General features: G+C 17.7%; 1 protein-coding gene across 1 annotated transcript; it reads left to right on the forward strand.

The window, feature by feature from the left end:
* Nucleotides 1-1,972: 1,972 nt before the first annotated feature.
* Nucleotides 1,973-12,721, forward strand: P175DRAFT_0555271 (uncharacterized protein; the record flags this gene model as incomplete). Its single annotated transcript, XM_040900621.1, has 4 exons — nt 1,973-1,978; nt 11,768-11,851; nt 11,942-12,236; nt 12,528-12,721. The coding sequence occupies 4 exons, from the start codon at nt 1,973-1,975 to the stop codon at nt 12,719-12,721; spliced, it is 579 nt and encodes a 192-aa protein (XP_040753999.1).
* Nucleotides 12,722-19,700: the final 6,979 nt, after the last annotated feature.

A 19,700-nucleotide genomic window follows, 5' to 3' on the forward strand; every position in this document is an offset into this window, starting at 1 on the left:
GAGTATAGTTAATTAAGTTTTTTTAAGATAGTAAAGTAATTATTCTAAGCTATAATATAGAAAATAGGTAATATTATAATAAAGATTAAGCTAAAATAATATATTAGTATATTTATTTATTCTTAGATTTATATAAAATATTAGTTAAGTAAGAAATAATTCTTTATATAATATACTTTATTTTTATAATAAAAATATTTCTTATATTTATATTATTCTTCTCTAGAGAAATATAGTATATAGTAAGTATAAGATAGATCTATAGTATCTAAATCTTTTCTAGGTATGGGGGGTATAACTAGGTAACTAGATAAGATAAAATTAAGGAGATTTCTTAATATTATTAGGCTAGGATAGTAGGAACTAGATATTAGGTAAAAATAGGATACTTATAGCTAGTATTAATAATAATAATTTTCTAGTAACTAGAGATAGTTAGTATATTCTTAAAAATCTTAAAATAGGGCAGGATTATAAAGTAATATATCTTAAAATTTAATTAAAATATTTTAGATTAGAAAGAATATTAAAGAGTTATTAAGTATTTTTCCTTTTAAAATAAGATAATAGAACTTTATAAAGTAAGTACTAAAATCTAAATTTCTTTATTTCTAATTATAGAGGTAATTTTAAGTATTTTAAACTTAATTAGGGTCTCTAAATATTATTTCTAGATAATTAAGTAAATTAGAATAATTTAAGAACTAGAAGATACTAAATCTTATTTTAAATAAGATTAATTTATAAGTCTTTCTAATTAAATATCCTATTATATAGGTTAGTTAGGCTTTAGTAGCTAGAAAATAATCTAGATTAATATTTATTTTATTATAGATTTATTATATAAAATAATAAAAATTAAAATAAGTATTATTAAATTCTTATAAATTAGGAAGTTTCTTACTAAAATAGATATTAAAAAAAGGGCTAGTAGAAATAAGTATAGATATTCTTATTATATTAGCTACTATAACTTTAATAAGAGGAGTATATTTAGTAGAAATAAGAGTAATAATAGAAATAAGTATAATAAAGGTAATAATAACTTATAATATAGTAAATATATATTTAAATTTAATTAATTTTTATTAAATTACTTCTAGTTCTTCCTTCTAGTATAGTATTATTCTCTTCTTCTTAGCTAGCTCTAGGCTAGCTTTATTAGCTTAATTTTAGAGGGTATAAATCTCTTTCTTTAGAAAATTAGTATATTTATTATAAGATTTAAAGTAAATAATCTAAGTAGTAAGATTATTAATAATATAGCTTATAAACTTTTTAATTAAGTCTATAATTAAGAATAATTTAGGTTATTTTAATATACTAGTAGTAGCTATACCTAGGATAAGAGCTATATAATATTATAGAGAGTAGGTAGGTAGTAAATATAGTTAATAATAAGATATATATTCAGGCTATTTATATATAGGTATAATAGGTAGGGATTAGGTTAGGATAAGGATATAGCTTAAAGAGCTATAATAAGATTAGGGGTAATATGGCTTAAATATAGGAGTAGAGGTAGATAGTTAGGGCAGAATCTAACTAGATAGGTATACAGCTACACCATAACAAATTTATTTTATTTTTAATAAATCTATTATAAGTTTAGTATCTTTTTTATTAAATTCTAATATTTTATATTAAAAGAAAATATAAATAAAAATATCTTATTTATAATTTTAAAATAGGGTATTAATTAAGAATTTTAAGAAATATTAATATACTTTAAGACCTTAATATAATATTATAATTTTATTAATTACTTATAAAATCTAGAAAATTATTATTATTATTATATAAGTACTATCTTATCCCTATTTATAAAGAATTTCTAGCCTTCCTAATCTATCTTAAAGCTAATTCCTGCTACTTAAATTCCTATAGGTCTTATTAATTCTATTATTACTATTACTCTTATTAAAGATTTAATAAACTTATCTATTACTTATTACTTTAATTATTAAATTTAATGTCTGTATTATTATTATAGTAATACTAATTATTTAATAAGTAGCTACTTATATCCTAATTAAAGATTAACTAGCTATATCTCTATATTTATTATTAAACTAGATTTATACTTTCTATTAACTAGAATCTTACCTACTAAATACTTCTTATTCTCTAAATTAGAAAATAGAATATCTTTAACCTAAGCTATAATTAAGGATACTCCTAGTACTTTCTCTACCTATTAAAGGCTATAATAGCTAGAATAATAATAAAGAAAGAAAGTTACTAATCTAAATTAATAATTTTATTTATTAATCTAGAAATTCTTAATAAAATTTTACTAATTTTTATTATAATTAATTCTAAAGTTAAGAATAAATATTTTATAAATTATAATTAGGCTATAAATAATTAATTAAAAATATTATTATTAAAAAATTTTATTTTATTAAGAAAATTTAATAATATTTTAATAAAATTTAATTATATTATTTATTTTATTTATTTAATTTAAAGAATTTATAATTATATTAAAAAAAATATTATTTTTTTTATAACCTAATTTATATATTTTTTTATTATTTTTAATTTATCTTAATTAAAGATTTATAATTTCTAGATTAGATTTATTAATTATACTATTTTATTTAAAAGCTCTTATTATAAGAAGTACTATAATATATTTTTAAAATTTATAAAGATTTTAATATTATATAATATATTATTAAAAGTTTTTTTTTAATACTTTAATCCTTACTCTAAATTTTTAAAGAACTAAGATATTACTAGAATCTTAATTACTATTTATACTATATATACTTATTATAGATACTAGATATTTATTACTATTATTATAGATATTAAAATTATTTTAAATTCTATTATTATTATTAAATCTAAGTTATAAGAGTAATTACTCTCTAAGTTTATTAAATTCTATAATATATTCTTATTAAAGGAGGCTAAGTACCTGCTATCTTACTAATCTAATAATTATAAGATTAAATTATTACCTAGAAAAATCCTATTTTTTAAGAGCCTATATAATATATCCTAAGATAAATTAAAAATTTTAAAGAAATAAATTAAAAAGAATTTAAAAAAAAATTTTATTTATTTTAATTTCTTTTTTATTATATTTCCTATTTTATTTATAAAGAAATCTAGAGGAGGCCTATAATTCTATATAGATTATTAAGTTCTAAATATAATTATTATAAAAGATTATTATTTACTACTACTAATAAAAGAGATACTAAATAATCTAAAAGAAATAAGATATTTCTTAAAAATTAATATTATTTTTACTTTTAATAATCTATAAATTAAGAAAAGATAAAAATACTTTATTATTTTTTAAATTTAATTAGGCTTATTTAAATCTTTAATAATATTATTTAGACTTACTAGAGCTCTAATATTATTCTAGAGATTTATTAATAAAGTTTTATATAATTATTTAGATATCTTTTATATTATATATCTAAATAATATTCTAATTTATAACTAAATCTATATTAAATATATTTATTATATTTAATAAGTATTAAAATATCTATAAGTAATAAAACTTTATACTAAATTTAATAAATATAAATTCTTTATATATAAGATAAAGTTCCTAAAACTAATTATAAATAAAAATAGCTTTTAAATAGATCTTAATAAAGTAAAAATAATTATTAAATAAAAAATATTAATTTATTTAATTAATATTTAAATCTTTATTAATTTTAGGAATTTCTATTACTAATTTATTTATAATTTTTTAAAAATTATTAGATTATTAGTTAATTTAATTAAGAAGAATATTAATTTTAATTAGATATTTATTTATTAAAAAATATTTAAATAATTAAAAATTACTTTTATAAATACCCTAATATTAAAATCTTTTAACTAGTTAAAAAATATAATTCTAGAAATTAATATCTTTAATTATATATTTACTAGAGTATTATTATAATATAATAATAAAAATATATTATATTTTATTATATTTTTTTTTAAGAAATATTCTATAATAAAATATAATTATAAGATTTATAATAAAGAATTATTAATTATTATTTATTATTTTAAAGAATAATATTTTAAATTAAAAGAGATTTTATTATCTATAAAGATTATTATAAATTACTAAAATTTAGAGTATTTTATATTAATTAAATTATTAAATTATTAATAAGCCTACTAATTTAAATTTCTATTAAAATTTAACTTCTAAATATACTACTATTCTAGAAAATTAGGTATTAAATTTAATATACTAACTAGGAGGTTAGAAAACTTATTTAAGAAGGGGGATAAATAATTCCTTTACTAGAGTTAAACTATCTTAAAATCTAAAAACCTGTTATCTAAGATTACTATTAATCTAAAACTTAATATTAATAACTAATATTAAGTATACTTTATTAAATAACTTACTATTAATAAACTAATCTTCTTACTACTAATATTATAACTACTATTTAATAAAGCTTATTCTTAAGATAAGAAGCTCTAATTTATTCTAAATATTTTAAAGAATAATTTACTAAAATACTCTAATATTATACTAGCTAATTATAAATATACTAGTTTATACTTAAGATATTAAAACTAATTTTATATACTTAATTATAATAAAATAAAAGTTAAAATATTAAGACTTTATTATAAAAATCTTATTATTAGATATTCTAGAAAAATTAAAATATATAAATTAATATTATATAAATATTTCTAGTCTAGAATTTATAAATATATTAATTAATAAATCTAGAATTATTATTTTTATTACTAAATTACTTTTTCTTAAAAAATAAAGTAAGAAATATTAAAATCTTTACTAATTTTTAAATATATCTAGTAAGATATAAGTATAGACTTTATTATATACTTATTATTAAATAATAGCTATAATATTATTCTAGTTATAATTAATTATTTAATAAAGATAAAGTACTTCCTCTTTTATATTAAAATAATTAATACTAAAAGAGTAATTAATCTATATCTTAAATATATCTAGAAACTCTATAATATTCCTAAAATAATTATATTAAATTATAAAATCTAGTTTATTATTATTTTCTAGAAATATTTAATATCCTATCTAAAGATTTATAACCTATTATTTATTATTTATTATTTTAAGACTAATAATTAAACTAAATATATTAATATTATTTTAGAATAATACTTATAAGTATATATATTATATTTATAAGATAATTAATTTAAATAGCTATTAATTACTAAATTTATTATTAATTCTATCTATTCTAAGTTTATAAAAGTATTACTATTTATAGCTAATTATAGATTTTATCTAATATTAGGATTTAAATTAAGTTATCTTATTATTTACTCTATTAAAAAAGATATTAAGAAGTTTATTAATACTATATATAAGATTTATAAATTTATTTATATTAAAATTTTATCTACTCAAGCCTATTATAAAGTATAAGTTAATTACTAAAGATAATCTATATATTACTATATTATAGGATAAGAAGTCTAGCTAGATATCTATAATATTTAAATACTCTACTTATAAAAAAAATTAGATTAAAAGAACTTTAGACTATATTATATTAAAAGAATTATTAGCCTATATACTTATAAACTTAAATTATCTAAAAGTATAAGAATTTATTCTATATTTAATATATTTTTACTCTACCCTACTACTAATAATTCTTTATTTAATTAATATCTTAATCTATTATTATCTATTAAAGTAGAAAAATTAAAAGAATAAGAAGTTAAAAAAATTCTTAATTTCTAATAAATTTATTAAAATTATAGTAAATCTAAGCTATAATATATTATTAAGTAAATTAAATATAATAAGCTAATTAAAGAGCCTGTTAAGTATTTAGAAAATATTTATTAATTAATAAATAATTATTATCTTTATTATTTTAAAAAGCCCTAGCTAATTCCTTCCTAGTTTTAATAGAGCTTAACTTTAAGAAAGGGGGTATTATTATAATATAAAACTATAATACCTATCTAGTTAAATTTTACCTTAATTATCTATCCTTATTCCTATATTTAAGCTATATTATTCTTAATCCTATTATAGTTCTTGGAGCTATATTCTATCTATTACCTAATACTTACTATTCTGCTATTCTGTCTGGTTAGCTCCTAGTTAATGAATATCTGAATCCGACTCTGCCCCCTGATATCTAGCTAGATTTCTTACCCTATAATATAGTAATATATAGGTTATCTTTAGTAATTAGCTTATACTTTATAATAAGCTTAAATAAATAAGATTTTAGTATAGATAAATTTATAAATCTTATATATAATATTAGTAAATTTCTTAGTATCTTTCTTAGTAAGATAAATAGTAAGGTAGCTTAATTTAAACCTTAATATTAGATAAAATCTATAATTAGCTATAAATAATAATACTTTTATAGACTTAGAGTAGATAGAATTAGTAATAAATTTAATTATTAATAATTATTTAGACTAATTATCTTATAAGTATAATAGATATATTTATAAGTATTATCCTAAAATAATATTAATATATTTAGTTTAATTATTAGTTTTAAAGTAATAAGTAATAGATAATAGATTATAGATTTTTAAGTAAGATATTAGGTATTTCTAAAAGATAATAATAAATTAGATTTTATAATTTAATATAATTATTTTAAGAATATTATAAAGCTTTTAAATATATTTAAGATATAGATTAATTACTTCTTTAGTATTAATTATTTTAATATAAAGGAGGAAGTACTTTATCTTTATTAAATAATTAATTATAACTAGAATAGTATTATAGCTATTATTTAATAATAAGTATATAATAAAATTTATACTTATATCTTATTAGATATATTTAAAAATTAATAAAAATCTTAATATTTTTTACTTTATTTCTTAAAAAGAAATAATTTAGTAATAAAAGTAATAATTCTAGATTTATTAATTAATATACTTATAAATCCTAGGCTAGAAATATTTATATAATATTAATTTATATATTTTAGTTTTTTTAGAATATTTAATAATAAGATTTTTATAATAGAGTTTTAGTATTTTAGCTTTTATCTTATTATAATTAAATATATAAAGTTAATCTTAATATCTTAAATATAAATTAATATATTTATAATTAACTAGTATAATATTAGAATATCTTAATAAATTATTCTTTAAGATATTTAGAATAAATTAGAGCTTCTTATCTTATAGATAAGCTCTATTAAATAATAATTATAATATTAGTAGTAGGGAGATTAGTTTATTAGTAATAAGTTATTTAGTAAAGTATACTTAGTATTAATTATTAATATTTAGTCTTAGATTAGTAATAGTCTTAGATAGTAAGTTTTTAGATTTTAAAATAATCTAACTCTAATAAAGAAATTATTTATTCCCCTTTTTAAATAGGTCCTCTAATTTCCTAATTAATATATTAGGCTTAGTATCTAACTTCCTAAAATAATAATATATTTAGAAATTAAATTTTAATAAAAATTTAGACTAGCAAGCTTATTAATAATTTAGTAGCTTAATTAATATAAAATATTCTAGATTCTAGTAATCTATAATAATCTTTATAAGTAATAGAGTTCCTTCTAGTTTAGGATACTATTTTTTAAAGTAATAAATAATAATTAATAATTCTTTATTATAAATCTTATAATTATATTTTATTATAAAATATTTTTTAAAGAAAAATATAATAAGATATAATATATTTTTATTATTATATTATAATAATATTTTAATAAATATATAATTAAAGATATTAATTTCTAGAATTATATTTTTTAACTAGTTAAAAAATTTTAATATTAAAATATTTATAAAAGTAGCTTTTAATTATTTAAATATTTTTTAATAAATAAATATTTAGTTAAAGTTAATATCTTTTTTAATTAAGTTAACTAATAATCTAATAATTTTTAAAAAATTATAAATAAATTAGTAATAAAAGTTCCTAAAGCTAATAAAGACTTAAATATTAATTAGATAGGTTAGTATTTCTTATTTAATAATTATTTTTACTTTATTAGGATTTATTTAGAAGCTATCTTTATCTATAATTAGTTTTAAGAACTTTATCTTGCATATAAAAAATTTATATTTACTAAATTTAGTATAAAGTTCTATTACTTATAGATATTTTAATACTTATTAAATATAATAAGTATATTTAGTATAGATTTAGCTATAAATTAGAATATTATTTAAATATATAATATAAAAAATATTTAAATAATTATATAAAGCTTTATTAATAAATCTCTAGAATAATATTAGGGTTCTAGTAAGTTTAAATAATATTATTAAAAATTTAAATAAGCTTAATTAAATTTAAAAAGTAGTAAGATATTCTTATTCTTTTTTAATCTATAGATTATTAAAAATAGAGATAATATTAATTTTTAAGAAATATTTTATTTTTTTTAGATTATTTAGTATCTCTTTTATTAATAGTAATAAATAATAATCTTTTATAATAATTATATTTAGAGCTTAGTAATTTATATAGAATTATAGGTTTTTTCTAAATTTTTTTATAAATAAAATAGAGAATATAATAAAAAAAAAATTAAAATAAATAAAATCTTTCTTTAAATTCTCTTTAATTTATTTTTTTAAAACTTTTAGTTTATCTTAGAATATATTATATAGAATTTTAAAAGGTAAGATTTTTCTAAGTAATAATTTAATCTTATAATTATTAGATTAATAAAATAGCAGGTATTTAACCTTCTTTAGTAAGAATATATTATAAAATTTAGTAAATTTAAGAAGTAATTACTCTTATAACTTAGATTTAATAATAATAATAAAATTTAAAGTAGCTTTAATATCTATAATAATAGTAATAAATATCTAGTATCTATAGCAGGTATATATAGTATAGGTAGTAATTAAGACTCTAGTAATATTTTAATTCTTTAGAAGTTTAAGGTAAGAGTTAAGATATTAGAAAGAAATTTTTAGTAATATATTATATAATATTAAAATCTTTATAAATTTTAAAAATATATTATAGTATTTTTTATAATAAAAGCTTTTAAATAAAATAATATAATTAGTAAATTTAATTTAAGAGTTATAAATTTTTAATTAAGATAAATTAAAAATAATAAAAAAATATATAAATTAAATTATAAAAAAAGTAGTATTTTTTTTAGTATAATTATAAATTTTTTAAATTAAATAAATAAAATAAATAATATAATTAGATTTTATTAAAATATTATTAAATCTTCTTAATAAAATAAGATTTCTTAATAATAATATTTCTAGTTAATTATTTATAACTTAATTATAATTTATAAAATATTTATTCTTAACTCTAGAATTAATTATAATAAAAATTAATAAAGTCTTATTAAAAATTTTTAAATTAATAAATAAAATTATTAATTTAAATTAATAACTTTTCTCCTCTATTATTATTCTAGCTATTATAGCTTTTAATAGATAAAGGGAGTACTAGGGGTATTCTTAATTATAGTTTAGGTTAGGGATACTCTATTTTCTAATTTAGGGGATATAAGGTATTTAATAGGCAAGATTTTAATTAATAGGGAGTATAGATCTAGTTTAGTAATAAATATAAAAATATAGCTAGTTAATCTTTAGTTAAGGTATAAATAACTACCTACTAGATAATTAATATTACTATAGTAATAATATAAATATTAGGTTTAATAATTAAGGTAATAAATAGTAGATAAATCTATTAGATCTTTAATAAAAGTAGTAGTAATAATAGGATTAATAGAATCTATAGGAATTTAGGTAGTAGGAATTAGCTTTAAAATAGATTAAGAAGGCTAGAAATTCTTTATAAATAAGAATAGGATAATACTTATATAATAGTAGTAATAGTTTTCTAGATTTTATAGATAATTAATAAAATTATAATATTATAATAAAGTTTTAAAATATATTAATATTTTTTAAAATTTTTAACTAATAATTTATTCTAGAATTATAAATAAGATATCTTTATTTATATTTTCTTTTAATATAAGATATTAAAATTTAGTAAAAAAGATATTAAATTTATAATAGATTTATTAGAGATAGAATAAATTAATATAAATATTAATTTCTAAATTTAAGTCTTTAAAAGCTTTTTCTAGGATTTCTAAAATCTTAATATAATTATTTAATTTATAAATTTTATTTTAAATATATAGTAAGATTTAAGTATATAAGGTTTCTTTAAGGTAACTAGTTATATAAATTATTCTATTATTTAAGATTAGAAAATAATTAAGGTTTATAATTATTTTTTAATAAATTTAAAAAATAAAGTATTTTAGATTATTTTATTAACTATTAAACTTATTAAAATTAAAAAATTATTTAAAAATTTAGATAATAAAAATAAATATAATAAGAATAATAATAATAATAAAAAAAATAATAATATTAGTATTTTTTTTAAAAAAAAATAATAATTAAAAAAGTATATTATTTTAAATAAGTATTTTAAATAATTCCTATTAAATTTCTTTAATTTATATTTTCTAGTACTTAATTATACTATCTTTTTATTAAATATAATTAAAAAGATTAGTAATAATAAAGTATAAAATAAATAATTTATAAAGTTCTTCTATAATAATAGTAAAGAACTAGTATATCTTAATAATATATTATCTTAATTTATTAGGGGTATTATATAGGAGGGTTTTTATATTTTTAGATAATATAGATAATAAGGTAGGTATAATAGTAATAATTAATTCCTAATAGAGAGGAGCTATATAATATTAGGGAGTAAAATTAGATTTAGATATTTATTAATTAAAAGCTAACTAGATAGAATAGTAGAATAGTAAGTATTAGATAATAGATAAGATATAGCTTAAAGAATTATAATAGGATTAAGGATAATATGGCTTAAATATAGGAATAAGGGTAGACAGTCAAGGCAGAATCTAACTAGATAGGTACTACAGCTTCGCGCCGTGACATTTAGGATCTCTAAAAACCTTTCTATTATAATCTTTATCTAGTTAGAAATTATATTTATTAAAGTTATAAATAAGGCAAGCTAGAACCTTATAAAAAAGTAATTTTAAAAGATTATACTAGTATTAAAGTAAGCTAGTATTCTTTACTTATATTTATCTTAATTTCTTAGTCTTCTACTTTATTAAAGTAAGTTCTAGATCTACTAGTATATATAATTTAAATTAATATAACTATATTTTACTAACTTACTTATCTAATCCTATATAAATAAGTATTTAATTTACCTATATTATAATAATTATAAAAGTTAATAAGATATTTTATTTTTATATTTATATAATCTAGTTAATTAAGGCCTTCTCCTAATATAGCTATAAAAGATTCTTATTTATTATTATTAATATTACTAGTATCTTTAGTTTTTTAAAGTATATTTAAAATATAAAATTAAGTATATTAAATTCTTATATAATCTTTATAATATTTGGTTTTTTTTACTTTTAAATTATAATAATAGCTTCAAGTAAGTAAGATTTATTAAAATCTAGAGATTTAGGTATATTATATTATAATAATAATAAAAATAAGTTAAAATATTAAAAATTGTGAAGAATATATAATCACGAAGAATGTGTGGCGCATCTAAAGCAGGTAGCAGTTTAGATGGGCAGAAAGGCATGGATAGGCGTGGCCGCGTGATTCAAATCTGGTAGCGCAACCAGGTCTAGCAGGGAACCTAGCCCTAGCACCTATTTAGGTCTAGCAGGATTTTTAACCCAGCCCTAGCACCTATTCAGCCTAGTGGGACTCTCTACCGACCCTAGCACCTATTCAGGTCTAGTGGGACTACCCAACCCTAGGACTTGATTATCATTGTCGCACAATGACACCAGCCGGATTCGAACCACAGCCATCTACCCATCAGGTCTGATCATAGTTACTTGTAAGAGCATCCTCCTCCTCTGTGGGTGTTCTCGTTCTGGCGGCGCAGATCTGTCGTACTGACTGTTCGTAGGTTCCCGCGTCGAACCCCCCCGCACCTATGCCGGCCGTGGTGCCTGCAACACCTGCCGCTGCGTCGTCTCTCGGGGTCCCCGCCGCCGCTGCTTCGTCATCTGGTGGGACCGTCTCCCCTGTGTCCTCCGCTGCTGCTGTCACCCCCAGCATTATGGTGACCCCTGCTGTCTCTCCCGCCGCCACATCTGCTCCTGTGACTCCGGCTGCTCCGGCCGTTGTCGTTGCACCGGCTCCCGTCATCCCCGCTGCCCCAGCAGTTATCCTGGCTCCGGTCGCTCCGGTTGCTCCCGCTGGTTCGTCCGCCGTCACGTGGACGCCGTGTTGCCTGCGATGCGCCAAGTCCTGGTAGCATAGGAATAATAGTCCGGTAGAGGTCCATTCTTATATGCGTCCAAACCTAGGATAGTAGTACACTCAGTACGCCCGTCTGCATAAGAAGTGTTTCCCAGTGGTCCTGCTAGTACATCCCGGCCTTGGAGAGATCCAGGCTATGTCTGGCAGGGCCGCTGGTGTTGCAGCCTGCGCAAGGTAGACTCATGCCACTGAGATCTTCCTTCGTCGCTTTAAGACTGAAGATCAGACAGAGAGGTTGTTGCGTTCTATCAATTGCAACGTTTTTCGGCTGCTTAATGTGCAGCGTGTTGGGGGCGGTATGGTGGAATTGGAAGATGACGATGAGGAAATCTGGGTGCTAGGGCTGGGTTGGATCCCGCTAGACCTGGTTGCGCTACCAGATTTGAACCACGCCTACCTGCTCACAGTCCTTAGCTTAGCTTAGCTTAGCTTAGCCTAGCTAGCTTAGGGCTGGGGGTCCCTACTGAATATATGCTAGTCGGCTTGCAGTCAAGCCTTATCTTAAGGAAGGAGATAGTTGTTACAACATGTACTAGATATACTGGTACTAAGGTAATTAAATTACTAGATATATAAGGTGGGATTCGGGTAGATCAGATATCAGGTCTGATCATAGTGACCTTTTGGTCCAATAGTTTAGACATGTTTGTAAGCGTCTCGCTGGCAAGGCGCTTGGGTATGGGTAGGGTTAGTAAGGGAAGCAAAGCTACACAGAGTACAAAGATAGTAGGAAGGTATTAGAAGTAATAAGATAAAGTACTTACTTTTTAGTATTTTAGGGATTATTATATTATTATTTATATTATCTAGTTAAGTTACTAGTATAATATAAATAACTTAATTATTACTATTTTTCTAATTATTCTTAATTACTTAATATATAATTATTATAATAATTATTTTCTCTCTCCTTAATAATATATCTATATACTATATATATTATACCTAATCTAATTTAATACTTTATTAAGAGAGAGCTAGTCTTAATTAATATAATATAATCTACTTTTTTTATTTAATACTAGAAATAATAATAATATATAGAATATTATTTTCTTTAATTATATTTTATTAAATAAGATATAAATAATATTATATTATATTTTAAATAAAATAATAAATAATAATAAATAATTTACTAGATATATTAGTAATAAATAAAGATATTATTATAATATAAATATTTTAAAAAAATACTCTTTTATATATATATTTCTTAATCTAACCTATATTTTAAAAATTCCTCTTAATAAATTAATATATTTGTAAGCATCTCGCTGGCGAGATGCTTGGGTATAGATAGTATTGGTAAAGGAAACAAAGCTACACGTAGTACAAGGATAGTAAGAAGGTATTAGAAGTAACAAAATAAAATGCTTGCCTCTTAGTACTTCAGGGGGTTATTATATTACTATTTATATTGCCTGGTTGAGTTACTAGTATAATATAGGTAAGTTAATTATTACTGCTCTCTTGAATATCCTTGGTTACTTGGTATGTGGTTTAGCATGTAGTTTAGCATGTGGTTGCATGTTATATAGTTACTGTCAGGGTGCAGAGTCAGATTCAGATATTCATTAACTAGGAGCTAACCAGACAGAACAGCAGAATAGTAGGTATCAGGTAATAGATAGGACATAGCTTAAAAAACTATAATAGAATTAAGAATAATATAGCTTAAATATAGGAATAAAGATAGATAATTAAGATAGAATCTAATTAAATAAATATTATAACTTTATACTATAATAGTACCCCCCTTCTTAAAGTTAAGCTTTATTAAGATTAAGGAAGAAGTAATTAGGACTTTTTAAAATAATAAAGATAATAATTATTTATTAATTAATAAATATTTTCTAAATATTTAGCAGGCTCTTTAATTAGCTTATTATATTTAATTTATTTAATAATATATTATAGCTTAGATTTACTATAATCTTAATAAATTTATTAAAAATTAAAAACTTTCTTAATTTCTTATTTTTTTAATTCTTTTACTTTAATAAGTAATAATAAATTAAGATATTAATTAAATAAAAGATTATTAATAATAAGATAAAATAAAAATATATTAAATATAAAATAGATTTTTATATTTTTAAATAATTTAAATTTATAAATATGTCATGGCGCGAAGCTGTAGTACTTATTTAGTTAGATTCTGCCTTGACTATCCACCCTTATTCCTATATTTAAGCTATATTATCCTTAATCTTATTATAGCTCTTTAAGCTATATCCTATCTATTATCTAATACCTATTATTCTACTATTCTATTTAGTTAGCTTCTAGTTAATAAATATCTAAATCTAACTTTATCCCCTAATATTATATAATTCCTCTTTACTAGGAATTAATTATTATTATTATACTTACCTTATTATCTATATTATTTAAAAATATAAAAACCCTCCTATATAATACCCCTAATAAATTAAGATAATATATTATTAAGATATATTAATTCTTTACTACTACTATAAAAGAATTCTATAAATTATTTACTTTATATTTTATTATTACTAATCTTTTTAACTATATTTAATAAAAAAATAATATAATTAAGTATTAAAAGATATAAGCTAAAAAAACTTAATAGAAGTTATTTAAAGTATTTATTTAAAATAATATACTTTTTTAATTATTATTTTCTTTTAAAAGAAATACTAATATTACTATTTCTCTTACTATTATTATTACTCTTATTATATTTATTTCTATTATTTAAACTTTTAAATAACTTTTTAATTTTAATAAGTTTAATAATTAATAAAGTAACTTAAGATATTTTATTTTTTAAATTTACTAGAAAATAATTATAAATCTTGATTATTTTCTAACCCTAAATAATAGAATAGCTTATATAACTAGTTATCTTAAAGAAACTTTATATATCTAAATCTTATTATATATTTAAAATAGAATTTATAAATTAAATAATTATATTAAGATTTTAGAAATCTTAAAGAAAGTTTTTAAAAATTTAAATCTAAAAGTTAATATTTATACTAATTTATTTTATTTTTAATAAATTTATTATAAATTTAATATTTTTTTTATTAAATTTTAATATCTTATATTAGAAGAAAATATAAATAAAAATATCTTATTTATAATTTTAGAATAAGCTATTAACTAAAAACTTTAAGAAATATTAATATATTTTAAAGTTTTATTATAATATTATAATTTTATTAATTACCTATAAAATCTAAAAAATTATTACTACTATTATATAAGTACTACTTTATCCTTATTTATAAAGAATTCTTAGCCTCCCTAATCTATTTTAAAGCTAACTCCTACTACCTAAATTCTTATAGTCCTTATTAATTCTATTATTATTATTACTCCTACTAAAGACTTAATAAATCTATCTATTATTTATTACTTTAATTATTAAATCTAATACTTATATTACTACTATAGCAGTACTAATTATTTAGTAAGTAGCTACTTATACCTTAACTAAAGACTAACTAGCTATATCTCTATATTTATTACTAAACTAGACCTATACCCCCTATTAACTAGAATCCTGCCTACTAAATACCTTATATTCCCTAAATTAGAAAATAGAGTATCTCTAATCTAAGCTATAATTAAAGATACCCCTGGTATTCTCTCTACCTATTAAAGATTATAATAGCTAGAATAATAATAAAGGAGAAAAATTACTAATCTAAATTAATAATCTTATTTATTAATCTAAAAATTTTTAATAAGACTTTACTAATCTTTACTATAATTAATTCTAGAATTAAGAGTAAATATTTTATAGATTATAATTAAATTATAAATAATTAATTAAAAATACTATTATTAAGGAATCCTATTTTATTAAAAGAATTTAATAATATTCTAATAAAATTTAATTATATTATTTATTTTATTTATTTAATTTAAAAAATTTATAATTATATTAAAAAAAATATTATTTTTCTTATAATCTAATTTATATACTTTCTTATTATTCTTAACTTATTTTAGTTAAAGACTTATAATCTTTAAATTAGATTTATTAATTATATTATTTTATTTAAAAGCTCTTATTATAAGAAGTACTATAATATATTTTTAAAATTTATAAAGATTTTAATATTATATAATATATTATTAAAAGCTTTTTTTTAATATTTTAATTCCTACCTTAAATCTCTAAAGAACTAAAATATTACTAGAGTTTTAATTACTACCTATATTATATATACCTATTATAAATACTAGATATTTACTATTATTATTATTAATATTAAAGTTATTCTAAATCCTATTATTATTATTAAATCTAAGCTATAAGAGTAATTACTCCTTAAATTTACTAAATTCTATAATATATTCTTATTAAAGGAGGCTAAGTACCTACTACCCTACTAACCTAATAATTATAAGATTAAATTATTATCTAGAAAAATTCTATTTTTTAGGAGCCTATATAATATATTCTAAGATAAACTAAAAGTTTTAAAGAAATAGATTAAAAAGAATTTAAAAAAAGATTTTATTTATTCTAGTTTCTTTCTTACTATATTCCTTATTTTATTTATAAAGAAATCTAGAGAAAGTTTATAATTCTATATAGATTACTAAATCCTAAATATAATTATTATAAAAGATTATTACTTACTATTATTAATAAAAAAGATATTAAATAATTTAAAAAAAATAAAATATTTCTTAAAAATTAATATTATTTTTACTTTTAATAATTTATAAATTAAGAAAGAATAAGAATATCTTATTATTTTTTAAACTTAATTAGGCTTATTTAAATTCTTAATAATATTATTTAAACTTACTAGAGTCTTAATATTATTTTAAAGATTTATTAATAAAGTCCTATATAATTATTTAGATATTTTCTATATTATATATTTAGATAATATTCTAATTTATAGCTAAATTTATACTAAATATATTTATTATATCTAATAAGTATTAGAATATCTATAAGTAATAGAATTTTATACTAAATTTAGTAAATATAAATTTTTTATATATAAAATAAAGTTCCTAAAACTAATTATAAGTAAAGATAGCTTTTAAATAAACTTTAATAAAGTAAAAATAATTATTAAGTAAAAAATATTAACTTATCTAATTAATATTTAAGTCTTTATTAGCTTTAGGAACTTTTACTACTAATTTATTTATAATTTTTTAAAAATTATTAGACTATTAGTTAACTTAATTAAAAAGAATATTAGCTTTAATTAAATACTTACTTATTAAAAAATATTTAAATAATTAAAAGTTACTTTTATAAATATTCTAATATTAAAATTTTTTAATTAATTAAAAAATATAATTCTAGAAATTAATATTTTTAATTATATATTTATTAAAATATTATTATAATATAATAATAAAAATATATTATATTTTATTATATTTTTCTTTAAGAAATATTCTATAATAGAATATAATTATAAGATTTATAATAAAGAATTATTAATTATTATTTATTACTTTAAAAAATAATATTTTAAATTAAAAAGAACTTTATTACTTATAAAAATTATTATAAATTACTAGAATCTAGAATATTTTATATTAATTAAGCTATTAAATTATTAATAAGCCTGCTAATCTAAATTTCTATTAAGATTTAACTTCTAAATATATTACTACTCTAGAAAGTTAGGTACTAAGCTTAATATACTAACTAGGAGGTTAGAGAACTTACTTAAGAAGGGAAATAAATAATTCCTTTATTAGAGCTAGACTATTCTAAAATCTAAAAATCTACTACCTAAGATTACTACTAATTTAAGATTAAATATTAATAACTAATACTAAATATACTTTATTAAATAATCTACTATTAATAAACTAATTTCCCTATTATTAATATTATAACTATTATTTAATAGAGTTTATCTATAAGATAAGAAGTTCTAGTCTATTTTAAATATTCTAAAAAATAGTTTACTAAAATACTCTAATATTATACTAATTAATTATAGATATATTAATTTATACTTAAGATATTAAAACTAACTTTATATATTTAATTATAATAAGATAAAAACTAAAATACTAAAACTTTATTATAAAAATCCTATTATTAAATATTTTAAAAAAATTAAGATATATAAATTAATATTATATAAATATTTTTAATTTAGGATTTATAAATATATTAATTAATAAATCTAGAATTATTACCTTTACTATTAAATTATTCTTTTTTAAAAAATAAAGTAAGAAGTACTAAAATCTTTACTAATTCTTAAATATATTTAATAAGATATAAGTATAGATTTTATTATATACTTATTATTAAGTAATAGCTATAATACTATTTTAGTTATAATTAATTATTTAATAAAGATAAAGTACTTCCTTTCCTATACTAGAATAATTAATATTAAAGAAGTAGCTAATCTATATCTTAAGTATATTTAGAAACTTTATAGTATTCCTAAAATAATTATATTAAATTATAGAGTTTAATTTATTATTATCTTTTAAAAATACCTAATATCTTGCTTAAAAATTTATAACTTATTATTTATTATTTATTATTCTAAGATTAATAACTAAATTAAATATATTAATACTATCTTAGAATAATATTTATAAGTATATATATTATACTTATAAAATAATTAATTTAAATAATTATTAATAATTAAATTTACTATTAACTCTATTTACTCTAAGTTTATAAGAATATTACTATTTATAACTAATTATAGATTTTACTTAATATTAGGGTTTAAACTAAATTACTTTATTATTTATCTTATTAAAAAAAATATTAAGAAGTTTACTAATATTATATATAAGATTTATAAGTTTATTTATATTAAGATTTTATTTACTTAAGCCTATTATAAAGTATAAGCTAACTATTAAAAATAACCTATATATTACTATACTATAGAGTAAGAAGTCTAGCTAGATATCTATAATATCTAAATACTCTATCTATAGAAAAAATTAGACTAAAAGAATTTTAGGCTATATTATATTAAGAAGATTATTAGTCTATATACTTATAAATTTAAATTATTTAAAAATATAAAAATCTATTTTATATTTAATATATTTTTATTCTATTCTATTACTAATAATCCTCTATCTAGTTAATATCTTAATTTATTATTACTTATTAAAGTAGAAGGATTAGAAAAATAAGAAGTTAAGGAAGTTTTTAATTCTTAATAAATTTATTAAGATTATAATAAATCTAAACTATAATATATTATTAAGTAAATTAAATATAATAAGCTAATTAAAGAGCTTGCTAAATATCTAAAGAATATTTACTAACTAGTAAATAATTATTATCTTTATTATTCTAAGAAACTCTAACTAATTCCTTCCTAGTCTTAATAAAGCTTAATCTTAAGGAGGGGGATACTATTATAATATAAAATTATAATATCTATTTAGTT

This window comes from Aspergillus ochraceoroseus, assembly GCF_002846915.1.
Source record: "Aspergillus ochraceoroseus IBT 24754 chromosome Unknown P175scaffold_2, whole genome shotgun sequence".
In the NCBI taxonomy this organism is placed as follows: domain Eukaryota; kingdom Fungi; phylum Ascomycota; class Eurotiomycetes; order Eurotiales; family Aspergillaceae; genus Aspergillus; species Aspergillus ochraceoroseus.